This window comes from Centroberyx affinis, unplaced genomic scaffold (genome assembly GCF_046629955.1).
Source record: "Centroberyx affinis isolate AG114_WGS23_722 - 3 ecotype Tasmania unplaced genomic scaffold, CSIRO-AGI_Caff_v1 ptg001726l_1, whole genome shotgun sequence".
NCBI classification, from domain to species: Eukaryota; Metazoa; Chordata; class Actinopteri; order Beryciformes; family Berycidae; genus Centroberyx; species Centroberyx affinis.
Window position 1 is genome coordinate 214,055 of NW_027280133.1, and position 14,963 is coordinate 229,017.

At 41.2% G+C, this 14,963-nt stretch overlaps 2 protein-coding genes across 2 annotated transcripts; one reads left to right on the forward strand and one right to left on the reverse strand.

Moving 5' to 3' along the window:
- Window positions 1-264: 264 nt before the first annotated feature.
- On the reverse strand, window positions 265-3,393 carry sult5a1 (sulfotransferase family 5A, member 1). Its single transcript, XM_071528800.1, has 6 exons — window positions 3,063-3,393; window positions 2,218-2,429; window positions 1,996-2,122; window positions 1,778-1,875; window positions 961-1,141; window positions 265-801 (listed from the first exon to the last, which is right to left on the reverse strand). The coding sequence occupies exons 1-6, from the start codon at window positions 3,199-3,201 to the stop codon at window positions 614-616; spliced, it is 945 nt and encodes a 314-aa protein (XP_071384901.1). The 5' UTR covers window positions 3,202-3,393; the 3' UTR covers window positions 265-613.
- Window positions 3,394-7,303: 3,910 nt separating this feature from the next.
- dpep1 (dipeptidase 1) lies at window positions 7,304-13,477 on the forward strand. Its single transcript, XM_071528804.1, has 10 exons — window positions 7,304-7,495; window positions 7,826-7,952; window positions 8,587-8,719; window positions 9,440-9,590; window positions 10,279-10,348; window positions 10,523-10,699; window positions 11,342-11,426; window positions 11,556-11,631; window positions 11,924-12,059; window positions 13,136-13,477. Exons 1-10 carry the CDS (start codon window positions 7,362-7,364, stop codon window positions 13,322-13,324), a joined length of 1,278 nt encoding a protein of 425 aa, XP_071384905.1. The 5' UTR covers window positions 7,304-7,361; the 3' UTR covers window positions 13,325-13,477.
- The last annotated feature ends 1,486 nt before the right edge of the window (window positions 13,478-14,963 follow it).

The following is a 14,963-nucleotide window of genomic DNA, read 5'->3' on the forward strand; positions in this document are numbered from 1 at the left end:
TGTGAAGTGAAAGGACACAGGAGGACGACGCAGCCCTCTGGACGGGGAGCCTTTGACCTGTCCTTTCCCCTCTGCTATTTGTTGTGCCGCTCATGTAATTGTCAGTCTGTCTGCACATACTGTACATTGACAACCTCAAGTGCCACTTGTCCATTGCCTGTATCGTTGGCTTTCTAATGAGGCGAGTGTGTGGCGGTGCAAAGGAGACGGAACTGATTTGGGCTATTCATGACTAACCATGCAAGGATTCAGTTTAATAGAGATTTAATAAAGATTTATTCATGGATGGAACATCACACAGGTCACAAATGCACTGACACACAAAAATGAAGGAAATATAATAATGCCACAGTCCAAGTAATGCAATTGCTGAATAAAAATAAAGACATTCATATGCGTACCAAGCACTGGTTATGATATAGTGCAATACATATTGAGAACATTCACTCTTTAAGCTCTCCCTGTAGCTTTTCACCTCAGTTTCACCTCATTGTAATTCGAGGCTGAATTTGTGCCGGTTGGATTCAGACAGCTGATACCAGTCGAGAACCATCAGATAACGATCCGTCCCACAGGCTGTAAGCCGATACAGTTTCTTATTTCACAATGCTTTTCAGGCTGACTGGATAACAGGTGCTTCTGCGGTCTTCAGTGGGATTCCCTCTATGGCACATAACTCCTCCTCATCCTGCCTCTCCCACACAAACTTTAAGGAACAGTCCTGCATCCTGGACCTGAAGACGCTTTCAAAAAAATGATTCTGCTCATCTGTGAACATGTTTTTCCAGTCACCGATCTTACCTGTAGGGAAGGCAGGCAACAGGGAGAGGACAGGGAGCGAAGCAATAAATATAAGATGATATTTGTTTAAATAACAATGGTCTGATTGTGAGAAATAGAATGGAGTTGAATAGAACACAACAGAGAAGAACAGTTTATCTGAAAAGAACAGAGCCTCACCTTTCCTCATGAAGGAGCCCCTGTTGTGGTCCATAATCTCCTCGGGGATGAGAGTGTAGTTGACCATCCTGTTGTCCCTCATGTTGCTGAAGCTGCAGTGTTTCAGACAGTTGCCGACCTCCTCCTCCAGCAGGGGGCACTGCAGGAAAGTGCTTACCCTCTCTATGGCACTACCAAGGTCCTGATGGCAGGAGGAGAGCAATCATAATATTCAAACATATTCAAAATGCAGGTTCTCAGAAAGGCAGATGCAGTTCTGCAGAAGGGTGCCTGTGTTTTAAATAGAGGATTAATCTATTCTTCAGTTGCTCTCGTATGGAAAAGCCATATTAAAGCATATAGCTGGATTGCTATAAACAAAATTATTTTTCAGCACTTCATTTGTACTTCAGCACTGTGTATAGATTTAATAATACTTCATATCCAACTGTAACCTCCCTCTCTGATGCGATCTTAGATTTTGCACCTTGTATTTTAATGTGTAACTGTACTTGTGATGTCCTCTGTAATGTTTTGTCAGTCTTTTTTTAACCCTAGCTGCGAGCAATATTGATTGGTTGACCTCTCCAGTCTCTTTGATTCAAGAAGTGACTGTAGAGTTAGCAATTAAATTTTCACACCTTGAACTTCTGCTTTGTCTGACAACCTCGCCTACACATGTTAGCGCTTTAAATGGACGTGGCTCAGCAACACAAATTTGGGGAACAAGGTCATTGTATATCCTGCGAAACGTTCTATGTCTGCATGTCTGTATAAAAAAAAATACATAAGATATGGTCATTTAGAGTGTGATAACGCTAGATTAATTCTCCTTTACCAGCGACATTTCTTCATAGGTGATGTGGAGCAGATTGTTCATGGTCGCTGTCTGACTGGTCCAGTCTTTAACATGGTCAAACCAGGAGCCATATTGCGCTGCAACAAATGAACGTAACATTTTATATCTCACCACAAAAAATGAACTATATTTTCTGGCTGCGGAGCTGAGGTCAACATATCCCCCCTCACAAGATTTTGATGACTTTGTCAACTCACATGTTCCCTCCAGGAACCGATTAAGAAAGTCTTGGAAGGAGCCGGGCTCTGGAAGGAACTTGGCCATCTTGTGGAAGTGATAATAGGACACAATCACATCTTTAGGGTTTCTGCTCACGTAGATCACCTGTTGGACGACAGGGAGCAACGCTGTCAAAATGTCTGTCATGTGCTCAGAACTGCGCTCTGCTCCAAAACAGACCAACAAACACATAGTCTGACCTTTGCTTTGGAGCCCTGAAGGGCGGGGCCCAGCAGGTGCTGAGGCAGGTGTGTGGTGATGACTCGAGGGCCCCGGGACGAGGCCTCCAGCACCGCTGCACTGTAGTACTGCTCCAGCCAGGGGGCCCGAGTCCAGTTTGGAACAGTCTGGGACAACTGGGGGTCCCCTTTGCTGCATATGAGAGTCACTATTTCCTGCATCCATGTCGTCCCTGTTGAGAAAGAACGACAGTCAAACAGCCAAAATGATTATAGACATTTACGCAAAAATTAGCTACATAGGGTTTAAATGTGGAAGTTTAGTAGACATCTACATCTTAGACTACAAGATAAAGCATCATCTTGTACATATGGACTTCTCTGGTGCATATTTGTGATATTTACAGGTGCTTATGCATTGTGTAAATGTGTAATAATGTATTTACTGCTTGGTCTAAAACTAGACTATACATAACCAAAACAATCCTGGACTATATGAGAGCTAAAGCATAGACTTTGTGCTCAGAGGGAGAGATATCTGGGAAAAGGCTTTGCAGAAATTCATCAATAAAACCAATACACAATCCCTAAGGTAATTAACCAGCAATCGAAAGCCAAGTCATGGCAGAATAATAAGTCATCATCTAAATGCCAGTCATAGTATTACATGATTAAATTGATTTTTGTTCAAGTCCAATACTTTATTGCCATCTCAGTTTAGTTGATTGGGATTTGCCACGTTGAGATGGCAATAAAGTGTAGAACTTCAACAAAAATCAATATAATCATGTAAATCTATGCTTTCCACAATTAAAATTATTTTTGTTCATGATGTGTATATTGTCCAGGTGATCTTCTCCTCTTACCTGACTTGGGATACGTAGCAATGAGGATGTCTGTGTCCTGGAACGGGAATCTGAGAGCATACTGCAAGGAATCCTGGGTATGCAGGTGTCCCGGGAAAGTAATACCATGGAAGGTTTCTGTGACATCCAGCCTGGCCATATCAGTCCTCAGTCCGCCTCTGTTTGTCGCTTGTTTGAATACCTGCCTGTGTCTCTCTGTTTGCCCGCCTTGCCTATCTAATTTTCCCCTACCTCTCTGTAGCTCTGCTTGTCCCTCTCTGTCCCGTCCTTTAACTGTCCCTGCAGCCTATCCTGTCTGCCTGTACATCTGTCCTTCGCTGAGGAACCTATTGAGGACCAGACTGGCTAATAGAGTAAAAAGAGGAAATGTAAATATATCAGCTGTCGGTAACTGTGGGTGGACCCACATATGACGTTGATGTGACTGTTTACAGCTGCGTGATATTGGTCACACAGGAAAGCAGTGAGGAAGTGGTTGAGGAACAGGCGCACATACGACAATGTGTCTGCAGTTGGAAAATGCTGGTGTCAAGACAACTAGAATAAAAAAACACAGAACAAATTAAAACCCTTATTGAGGAGTAAAGTGCCACAAACAGCATAATGAATATAAGGAGGAATCTCTAGTAAATTGAAGTACTATATGTAGTATATAGGGCTGCTAACAATACACAAACCAAGACTCAATCACAAAACTTATACCAGACTACAGCTCCAATCCTCTAGCCTGTATACCCAAAGTGTTTAATATATTATGTATATATTTGTAAGGCAAAAATAGTGTCATTTACAACATTTTTCTGGTTATTTCTGGCTGGCTTGACCTGTAAATACATTGACATCTGCTGTGAAGAAGGCAATCATCAGAGGAAGTGTTGACAAGTATGAGAAGTGCAAGCAGGAAATAACCCTAACCGTGAGTAGAATTAAAAACAAAAGATTAAATTAACAGTAAAAGCAAATGTAATGCGAGCAAAGCAGGAAGCATAAAAGTAAAAGCATACCAAGGGCAAGTCAATAACAATAGAAGATTCATACATACGTCTATAAAAGTGAGTTTTAGAAAGTGTTTTAAAATATGATACTAATTTAGGCAGTGTCACTATAAGGTAGGAAATACCTATCCATCCTTTTGAGCTATTATATTATTATTATATACCAACATTGGGACGTTTTACACTTGAATTCTTCCACCCAACACTCACACTGACTCGACATTATGTTAAAAAACAAACCCCATTAATTCCATTTTTGTTTTAAAGAAACAAAAGGCATGATAAGTTTTAACTGGTTTGAATCTTGAATGTTTCCGTTTGTTTGCTTCCTTCAGTGAAGTTCCTGTAACAGTTGAGGCGTTTTTTGTCAGAAGAGACCTCACAGGAGGAGGCGTTATCATCCAGTTATCGGGGTGATGTGAACAAGGCCATGTCATGTTTTATCTCCAACTGGGAGGATCTATTCTGTCATTTCACCTTTTCTCTCTCTCTCTCACACACACACACACACACACACACATACACACACACACACACTCACACTACCCCTTAGCTCTGCACACTCCTTCAGTAGCCTATTCTCTCTGTTTTTCCAGCCAGTTCTAAGAAGATACCCAGGAAAGTGAGGAATAGACTATAACAACATATCATTACAAACAGTCCCTGGACATTTTCCCCCTGACAGTGCATCCACTTACCAAGACACCCCGTCTTTGTCCTGTCTGCCTTTAATCGGGTAAACAGGAACCCTTTTAATTACCCAATTGATCAATGGCATGAAGTAGAAAACCCTCACTGCTGTTATTCAAAAGAGTGGATGTCAACAGCGGGACAGCACTCCAAATGAAGCTCGTGAATTTACTGGTAGGTTTTATATTGTGATTACTGTGCTCACAGAAACCATTATTCATCTAGTCATAAATGCCTATAATTAGCCCAATTATAGTCTTTTCTGTCCAAGATGGTTGTTGTCCAAACAGCTATTACCATTATCTGGGACACATTTGCCATATAGTTTGAAGAATTTGAAGCATTTACTTTTCATGGCAGGATGAAGCCACACATCTGCACACAATTGGTGTGAGTGAGAAGGGAGGGGAGATGAGAGGAGACTGGTTCATTCCTTAATTCCTTAATGGCTCATTCAAGAACATTCAGCTGAATACGCATGGACTCCAAATTGACACGAGTGATCACACATGATTGTTTGTGCTGCTGAGGATTCACAGGGCGCCTGCATGGGCGTCAGCAGTCTAGCATCTGTTCCTATTCCACATTGATTATATGGGAAACAAAACACTGCTGTTCAAGATAATGTCTATTTCATATGGGTGTTGGTCTGGTATTAGTAATAATGCTGTCATGGAAACAGACCTGATTTCAAAACAGTGTTTTACTTTTTTAGCTCTTCTTCATGCAACACCCCAGACAGATGTATATAATCTTCTCATTGATTTACTGTGACTGCAAACCATCTAGTCAACAATAACCAACACCTAGATTCACTGACTTGATAACAATGATAACATGATAACAAGTATCAAATGCAGAGGGCTTATGATATGTGCTCTATTGCATCACTAACTTCATAAATGTTATTCATTTAGCAATTTCACTAAGTGAAGTAGCTGTCATTGACGGAGGGCTGTCGTCTTTATCACCTAACGGGAGAAGCAACCTTGGAGATAAGACGGTGCAGTTATAACACGAGGAATGAATCGGTGCTTTCATAAGAGACACTTGTCAGATATTTACAAAAAACAAAGGGCGGCCGTCATTCTACAATATATCTTACACTGATGCTGCCATATCAGGGAACACTTTTAAATCATTCCCTCCTCCAGGGTGCGTTCTGCTTGCCAGGGAGCGTTTTCACTTTTAGAGGAGTCATGTTATCAGTGAGATTACTGACTGTACAGTTAAAATGTTCCACAATATCATGACCTGAAACATCTGTCCTGTTCTGTGTGCCAGAGAAAGCAGTGAGCATAGACTCTTAACTTGACATAAAACACAATTTGTCTTGTGATTGGAGGTGCTAATATATTTTTGATTAGAATTTGGATGTTAAAGAAAACTGTAACACATGAAACGTTGATGTTCTTGATATGTTTTCCATATGTTTCATTGAACATATGGAGTTGAGTAGATGGACATCGGCTCCTTCTGGTCGCAGACTCTGAGCAGATGATGACCTTTTCATTACTGACGGCTAGCTAGTCTACCACCAAGCCACCCTTGTAAATAAGAAATTGGGCTTAAGTGACCAGCCTGGCTAAATAAAGAGTCAATAAATAAAAAATGTAGTCTCTTCATGTAGAGTCTGAAGTGCACAAGTTTGGCTTTATTTATCATTTATCTCCTCAGCCTTATTTATAATGAACAATATTGTCCCTTATTAATCCTAGTCTTCAAGGGGGATATCATGAAATTCCAATATATTAATAATGTCTCAATATATCAACATATCAATAATATGCTTTGCCTGTGCCCCAAAACAGCTCATATTGTATTAATCAGCATTCATCTCTGGTTCTTATGACCAGAAATAAAGAAAGGAGAGCATATTCTACTCTTTAATATGTGTTGTTATGCAAATGTAATGACTAAAAAAGTTAAGAATTACTATGACTACAATAAGATGAAGCTTATTTGGATGGTAAAGCTCAAACAAATATTATGCAAACCCAAAAGACAGTCTCCCTTTCAATGGAGAAGCTCCAGACTGCTGTGTTGGCGCTCTGGTTTCTAGCTATGGAAAAGGATCTTGTTTACAAATATTAACTGAAGTTTCCAAGGCCACAGGAATAACATATGTGAAATTGTGAAATCAGTGGCATTCTTGTCTAATCAGGACTTTAGCAAATCAGTCATATGGCGCATTATACATTAACCAACATGTGCTGGCTAACAATCATAGAGGTGGTGAGAATGTTTAAGCTACTGTACAACATTTTATGACTAAGCTATAAAGATAAGCATACCCAACACTAGAGGAGGAGCGACCAGCAAAGATAGTCAAGATTCAAAAGAAGAACCCAACACAGACAAATCTGGAATGAGAATCCAATGGACTGAGAGGAATCTGCAGAGAGACAAACTAAAGACTTAAAGACTGGCAGGAGACAAGTCAGAAAGATCAGAGAGAACTTGGAGGAGCTGGCAGAGCAGCGGCTGATAGAATTAGGATCCTTTAGAGGGTAAAGAAAGGTCAGGTAGTTGGGCTAAAGGGGAGGAAAGGTAAGGAGAGAGACAAAGAGAGAGAGGGGGAGAGTGTCTAACTGTGTGTGAGTGTGTGTAAGAAATGCAGTCCAAGGTTAACACATGTGTGTGTGGGGCGCTGTGGGTCATGTCCTGTGTCCTCACACTCATCTCGGCTCAAGACACACACATGGCCAGAGCGCTGAGGCTCATGTCTGAGACGCCACTCATCGACGGGTAAGTGACTGTTCCTCACTGACCGCAAGAGCCAAACAATGTGTTAGTCTAACTAATTTGCCACAGTGAACACAGTGATGTGTCGGGGTTAATGCATTACTTCTGTGGGGGAACTGCTTTTGCATAGTGAGATGTTCCCTACACAGCGGTTGCGATTACATGAGCTGCCCTGCCTGCTTTATGAGCAGTAAACATTTATATTCTGTGTAATAAAAGCACACAGTTCCTAGTGCTGATCTGGATAAACAAGCAAATCAACTTTGTTTATGATGAGAACATTATCTCCACATCTCACTGTCTCTGTGTGCCCTTTGCCCGCTCATCTTCCAGCCATAATGACCTGCCATGGCAATTGAGAAAGCAATTCAACAACCAGCTCAACAAAGTGGATCTCAACACACTCCCCACAACCCACACCAACATCCCTAAGATCAAGGAGGGGCGGCTGGGAGCACAGGTACATACTGTACATGCATGGCGTTTACAAGGCATGGGGAAATGGAAGGAAACACCGATGTAAAGACTGTGCTCAGTGATACTGCTGCTCTGATAATGTGAAGTGAATGTTTTCTGGCATAATGTCGGCCCATTCTTAGAGGCCAAGGGATTCGTTATTATCCTCTGCCTCTGCATCTTATCTTCATAATTGCTGTGTAAAGCACTGTCTCAGAGGCCATTTCAGAATCTTCCATGAACGATAATCTTCCATGAAATGTATTGATCGGATCACATTCAATTACTGAGAACACAGTATCATGATTTTTTTTTAAACCGCTTGGTAACCAGTGGGGCCTTGCAGACTTGGGGCATTCTCATTCTCATTCTGAAATACACTGTGCTGATCAGGAAAGAAGTGCATCTTGGGATAGAGGTGATCACTCCAAATAATTATATTAGCGGAATTTAGAATATGCATAACCTGCCCAAGAGATGATTTAGCATAAATCATGGAGCTCCAAGGTGTGAAGGTGTGGATCTGTGTGAATGCGAAAGAAGGTGGTGCTGAAAAATAAAATGTACGAGCTCAGTAAATTTTTCCTTTTTCACTCCTGAATGTATTTCTCCAAACATTGCCTTCGTTCCTCTTTTAGTTCTGGTCCGCCTATGTTCCGTGTGACACTCAGTATAAAGACGCCGTCAGACAGACGCTGGAGCAGATAGACGTGGTCCACAGGATGTGTCAGAAATACCCAGAGACATTCATGTTTGCCACCAGCAGCCAAGGTGATATTTTAGTTATACACTACTAACATTCTCACAGATATTTTAAAGGGCAATTCCAGCGTGAGTTTTTTGTTAATTTTTTACGCTTTCCATCCCTTTCATGCTAATTCTGACTGTTTTCACATGCATGCACCATGATCGAAGATATTTTCTTAATCAGTTTTGCCATATCTCTTGGGTTCATTCACTCCCATTCAATTTCAAACGGCATAGAAACTCCTGAGACTTTTAATTTGCCCGATAAAGCCAACCCATCACTGTGAATGAGAAGCATATCAGTCTTGCAGCAATCACGTTTTTTGCATCAGAATGCTAATATCAGGATGTAAACTTTTACATTTCGAAAGGTCACTGTAAAGCAAGGCTAAAGTTTCCGGTTCACTACGTGTTCGATTCCCTTGCCAAAATAAAACTTTCAACCAAGCTTTTCAACCATCTTCAATCTTCTTTACTGGGAGTAACTTTAACTAACTAATATTTAGACAGTGTTTGTTTGAAAATTTACTTTGAAAAACAACTAAGACGGAAGGAAAAATAGCAAATATCTCTAAAAACAATGGAAAGCTGTCGACAGCGATGTAAAGCAGTAAGGGAATTCAGTATATGAGTAAAAACTCCAGTCATGCTGGAATCATCCTTTTAAAACACAATGTCACCTCTTCACCTTTGATTTATGGTTGGAAGCATCACTTTAATTTCTCGTCTCTCTGCACTACACAGACATCATGGAGGCCTTCCAGCAGAACAAGACAGCTAGTCTGATTGGGGTGGAGGGGGGTCACTCCCTTGATAGCAGTCTGGGCACCCTGCGCACCATGTACCACCTAGGGGTCCGCTACCTCACCCTCACACACTCCTGCAACACACCCTGGTAGGTCTCACACACACACACACACACACACACACACACACGTGCACGCACTCAAATGGTTTGTGCAGCTCCTTACAGCAGATGTAGGATGCTGTAGAAAAGTTAATAAAGCAGCCCAGCCATATCTGTGTGGGGTATTTCCTGCTGATTCATAGTCACACTAAACCTGTTAGAGTTGTATTGTGGAGAGTCCGGTGGATTCCTGCTGGCCTGCCATCCTCTCCAGGCGGCAGTGTGAGACGGATCAGGTTCTCTGGAAGTAAATATGAGGTGGTTTGGTATAGTAAATGATTCACCTAACCACAGCTCATATTGCTGATTCTTCAGAAAAGGTAATTTTGCAATCAACGGTCATCTGTGTCCCTAAGAAACCTTATTCAAGGTATTGGAAAAAAGCTGCCATCTACACCTTCAAAATGTATTTATATGTTTACTTACCTACCTATTTATTTGTTTGCTTGTTTGGTATGTATGCTTATATGTAAATACTGTATGTTTGAAGTAATTACACTTTGCAGGCCTTGGAATCATCAAATGTTTTGGGGAATAAACTCAAAAATGAACAGATGGGAAGTTTAGTGTGTTTCCAGGTCATGTGACAGCTGGTTACATGGAACCTAGATTTAAGAAATATCTACTATATAAATCTGTGGTTTTACTTACTGTCAACAATGGTCTGTCCTGTCAGGGCGGATAACTGGCGTGTCGACACCGGATCAGAGCCATCTGAGCACAATGGCCTGTCTTCATTTGGAAAGGTCAGTGTATAAGCAGGGATGGAAAAATGACTTTTAAAATAACAGTGCCAACACTAACAGAATACACTGGATGAATGCACACTTTTCAATATCAGAGAAAATATTAAAGGGGGAGCAGTTTAATCCATGTTTGAGAATGATCATTATAACAGTCAAAGTGCTTGCCTACAACAGCAACTGATTGTGGAAATGAACCGTCTGGGGATGCTGATTGACCTGGCTCATGTGACCGTAAGAGTGATGAACCAGGTGCTGGACATGTCCGCAGCCCCAGTCATCTTCAGCCACTCCTCCGCCTATTCTGTCTGTCCGCACAAGAGGAATGTGCCGGATGAAATCCTCAGGAGAGTGGTGAGTTGGGAAATACCAAAGACAAGAGGAGAGGAGAGGAGAGGAGAGGAGGATAAGGGTGAAGGGTAAGGAGCGGAGCCAAGTGTGTGTAAATTAATGAAGTGAGGTGAGGTTAGAAATGAAAAATGAGAAAGCTGACAATAGATGCCTTGTCATAACAAGACTACAATAAAATGAGTCAATCTTTCCAGTACATTATCTCATATAACACATTCATTTTTATTGCATGAAATTAGCCCTTCAAAGGATTGAAAGGATTATGTGTCCAACATAACCTGTGGAGGCACAATAACAGGTTCCCGACTAAAGGCAATAAAATAGCAAACAAAACAACATAGTGTTATTACATAGCTCTGTAAAATATCAATAAAGAGATAAAAAGCAGCTCAGTAAAACCAAGGTGCATCCTGAGAGATAAAGGGCAATACCATACGCTTGCATCACTGAGTTTGAATTCATCTATTGGCCCAAGCCGCGCCATCTCCCGTCTGTGAACTGCACTTCCAGTCACTATTCAGTGTCTCATATCTGACAAAAGCAGAATTACAGAGCTTGCTCCCACATCCTAATAGCTATAGATCAGAGTTCCTTGGTCAGAGAGAGTTTGCCTGTCAAATTACATCCTATCTCTGTCTCCCCCAGAGTGAAAAGCAAGGTATTGTCATGGTGAACTTCTACAATGACTATGTGACCTGCAGCCAGACGGCTAACCTCTCCAATGTTGCCGGTAAATTACTATTACTTTGACCTCTAACCTTCCACAAAGACAACTACTGTGATTAACATACTGACGGCCTTTTTGGCTTTTTTTCTTTCCAAACCCACTGTTTCCCCGTGTTAATTATTTTCCCTCTAGATCACTTTGACCACATAAAGAAAGTGGCTGGGGCCAACATCATTGGTTTTGGTGGAGATTATGATGGGGTGACAAGGTGAGTACAAAAAAAAATGCAGTTTTAACTAATCATAAACTGTTGGCAAAGTTATGTGTGAGTGCTAATGAAGTAAAAAGCTATTCTTTCCAGACAAATCTCTCAATAAAGAGATATTTTAACAGACATGAACAACAATGTTAAGCTAAAACTATTACATGTAGGTGAAAGGATAAAGGAGGTGATTCCTGCACGCACCAAAAACGGCGTGGACGCGCACACACACACACACAGACACACACATGAACACACTATTCTTTGACCCGGCGTTCCCTGTGTGTCGTGCTGTCAGAGTACCGGAGGGTCTGGAGGACGTGTCCAAGGTGCCTGCCCTGGTGGCTGAACTTCTGAGGAGAGGCTGGACTGACGATGAGGTCAAATCAGCTCTGGGAAACAACCTGCTCCGAGTGCTTAGAGAGGTGGAGAAGGTGAGGGACACACACACACACACACACACACACACACACACACACACACACACACACACACACACACACACACACACACACACACACACACACACACACACACACACACACACACACACACACACACACACACACACCCACACACACACACACACACCCAACCCCTAGCCCTAGCCCTGGTCCGTCTCTTTCTCCCTCTGTATGGGAGAGAATGTTACATCAAACTCAATAATCTGACTGGTTAGTTTTACCATGCATATCAGCAAAACTTTTTGTCTTTTGTTCATGTTATTGACATAAGTATTGCTTGGTAAATCATATGTTGCTGCACCATTAGACCCCAATGACTCAGAAAACAGCGCAAGTCATGTGATGAGTCTAATCATGGCTAAATTTCTGGCTAAAGGGACCAGAGGGTTGGAGGATGTGTTGATTTTTATTTGATTTGTTATGCATGTAATTAGCAGAATGAGTGTTGATACACATTCGGTACCAAAACAGACACATTCACACCTGGGAGCTGCCCAGTACAACCAGTGTCTTGTACAGCCCCTCTGGCAAATAGGCTTAAGCGTGTGCCAAATTTTGCAATCTGCACCAAGTGAAGACTACCGCTGCTAATTTCTGTATTTTGATGTAGGCAAAAAGTCCTTGATCGCTGTTCAGTAATAACTCCAGTAATAAGTCCAGTAACGTATGAATTGTCACATTTGGTTCTTGAACAAAAAAAATGAAAATAAAAATTGCTCCTCTTATACGTCTCGTAGACGGGGGGCGCAGCAACATAAAGTAAAGCCAAAAAGAATATATTGCCGATCATTCAGTAAAGACTAAATATCTGTGTTCAGTGGACAGAGATGCATTCACGCTCAAATGGAAGACAAAATATTCTTTCAATTATGCATATTAAATATGCGCACAGGTCCAAAACGGTTGCATTTAAATTGAGTTAGAAAAAACACTGCAATCAAAGCGCACTTTTTCTAATGAGGGGCAATTAAATTAGACTGGTGATTTAGCACTAATTGGACTCTATCTGTGTTTTTGCTTTTCTTGTCTAATCCTGCGTCTCTCAGGTGCGTGACAGCCTGAACGGCGCTGTTCCAGATGATGTGCCTATCCCGTATGATGAAGTGAAGAACTCCTGCAGGACGAGCCATGGTTACCCCGACCCCGGCAACGCTGCAGCTGCCCAGTCTCTCAGCCTGCTGGCCCTTCTGCTGTCTGTGGCTCTCCACAGTCTAATCACACCAACAGCTTTATAGACGGCATACATCCCATCGCACATATACATACTGTATATTCATGTAGAATATCTGTCTATCTGCATCTGTCATATGTACACATCCACACCTCAAGTGTTTATGTGTAAATAAGAATAAAATCTGGAAGAGACACATCATGTGAGGAAGTGACTCCAGACCTGTTTTAGGTAAATGTCAGTTTCCAGATATCCTTCCTGTGCTGGAAACACTGAACAGCTGCTGCTCTTTAAATGCAGTTTAACAGGCTGTTTTATGTCTATTTGTGTTACTTGTTAATGGTTTTCTGGCAGTTTTTGAATTCTCCTGGTAACTTTAATTGAAAACAACCACAAAAACAGTAACATGCAACAATGACACATTATCAGGATAGCAAAGACAACAGAATAATGCTTCTCATGTCAGCCTGAGTTGACGTATTTATTAAAACTGAGTCCCAGTTTCAACTCTTCTGGTTTTATCAGTATTTATCTGACCTTGAGATTGTCAGGCAGAGAGAGGTTGTTGTTGGCAAACTGTTATTTTAAACTCACTGGGACAATGATATATGGACTAAATCTTACAACTGTAATCTGTAATCACAAAAAAATGTGCCTCAACATCAGCACAGACACAAGAAGTATCAAGTTCACATATCTGAGCAAAGAGCCCCATCTAGTGCTGTGAGAGAGTAACACACATGCAACATGTTACATGAGGTGAACATAGGACAGGTCTGTGGTGGAAAAATCCATTTGACCTTTAAAACACTTATTGGTAAAAACTAATTTAACCTGACTGTGGCTGTTGGACCTTCAAGTCAGTTCAAAAGCACCTTTGTCCGCCTGCTGAAGAGAATGTTACAAAACCTGATCGGTCCTCAGTGACCTCCTACGTTGGTACAGTAACCAAAACTAGTGATACAATAACATCTCCTGGAGGCCAGTCGCATACTGTGTTTTGCTCTTGCTATTAACTAAAAAAAAATTAAAATAAAAAGCCCTTCCTTGAAACATACAACAGCCTTTCAGTAAGAGTGTTGAAATAAACAGAGTGACAGATCTAGAGGCCTGGTGATACATGGCCTCATTATTTAAAATCTATTAAATAACAAAAAGAGAAGCAACTAACATTAAAAAGACTTGCTTCACAGATTAAGGCAGGCTCCGTAAAAATCTGTAATGCCCTTTAATTATAAATGAACATTTTAAGTTCTCAAATTGTGAAACACTAGGCCCATGTCATATTTTACTAATGTGACTCCTTGTTATTCAAGAATCTCATTCGAGGTAACAATTCACAGTCATCACCGAAGGGAAGGGGACTAACTTTTTTGTCTGCTACCCACAGTGGTTAGGACATTTGGAAATTCACCAGCTACTTTCACTTTTTTATTTTTAACAGGCAACTAGATTTTTAGAATAGAAGAGCACCTTCAAATGATGGTTGGGTTCCTACCAAAGTGGCTTATTTACCAGTGTTTGTTTGGTAGCTGATGTTAATTTCCCATCCTGACCACACATCATAATTTGACCAAATAATCCTGGGAAAATATTTGGAATAATTGGGCTTGACAATGGCTCAAGCAAGCATAAATAATGCCAAAGGAATGTCCTTTGACTCTTATGTCATCGTGCAGTGACTGCTGCTTCATTAGGTGCTC

Bases quoted from the DNA above. Each gene is read 5' to 3' on its own strand.
- sult5a1 (XM_071528800.1), bottom strand. From the start codon at position 3,201: ATGGCCAGGCTGGATGTCACAGAAACCTTCCATGGTATTACTTTCCCG. The intron at 1,876-1,995 runs GTGAGTTGACAA...CATTTGTTGCAG, and splicing joins TCGGTTCCTGGAGGGAACAT to CGCAATATGGCTCCTGGTTT. The intron at 1,142-1,777 runs GTAAAGGAGAAT...TCCTGCCATCAG, and splicing joins CCTATGAAGAAATGTCGCTG to GACCTTGGTAGTGCCATAGA.
- dpep1 (XM_071528804.1), top strand. From the start codon at position 7,362: ATGCAGTCCAAGGTTAACACATGTGTGTGTGGGGCGCTGTGGGTCATG. The intron at 7,496-7,825 runs GTAAGTGACTGT...CTCATCTTCCAG, and splicing joins GAGACGCCACTCATCGACGG to CCATAATGACCTGCCATGGC. The intron at 7,953-8,586 runs GTACATACTGTA...TTCCTCTTTTAG, and splicing joins AGGGGCGGCTGGGAGCACAG to TTCTGGTCCGCCTATGTTCC.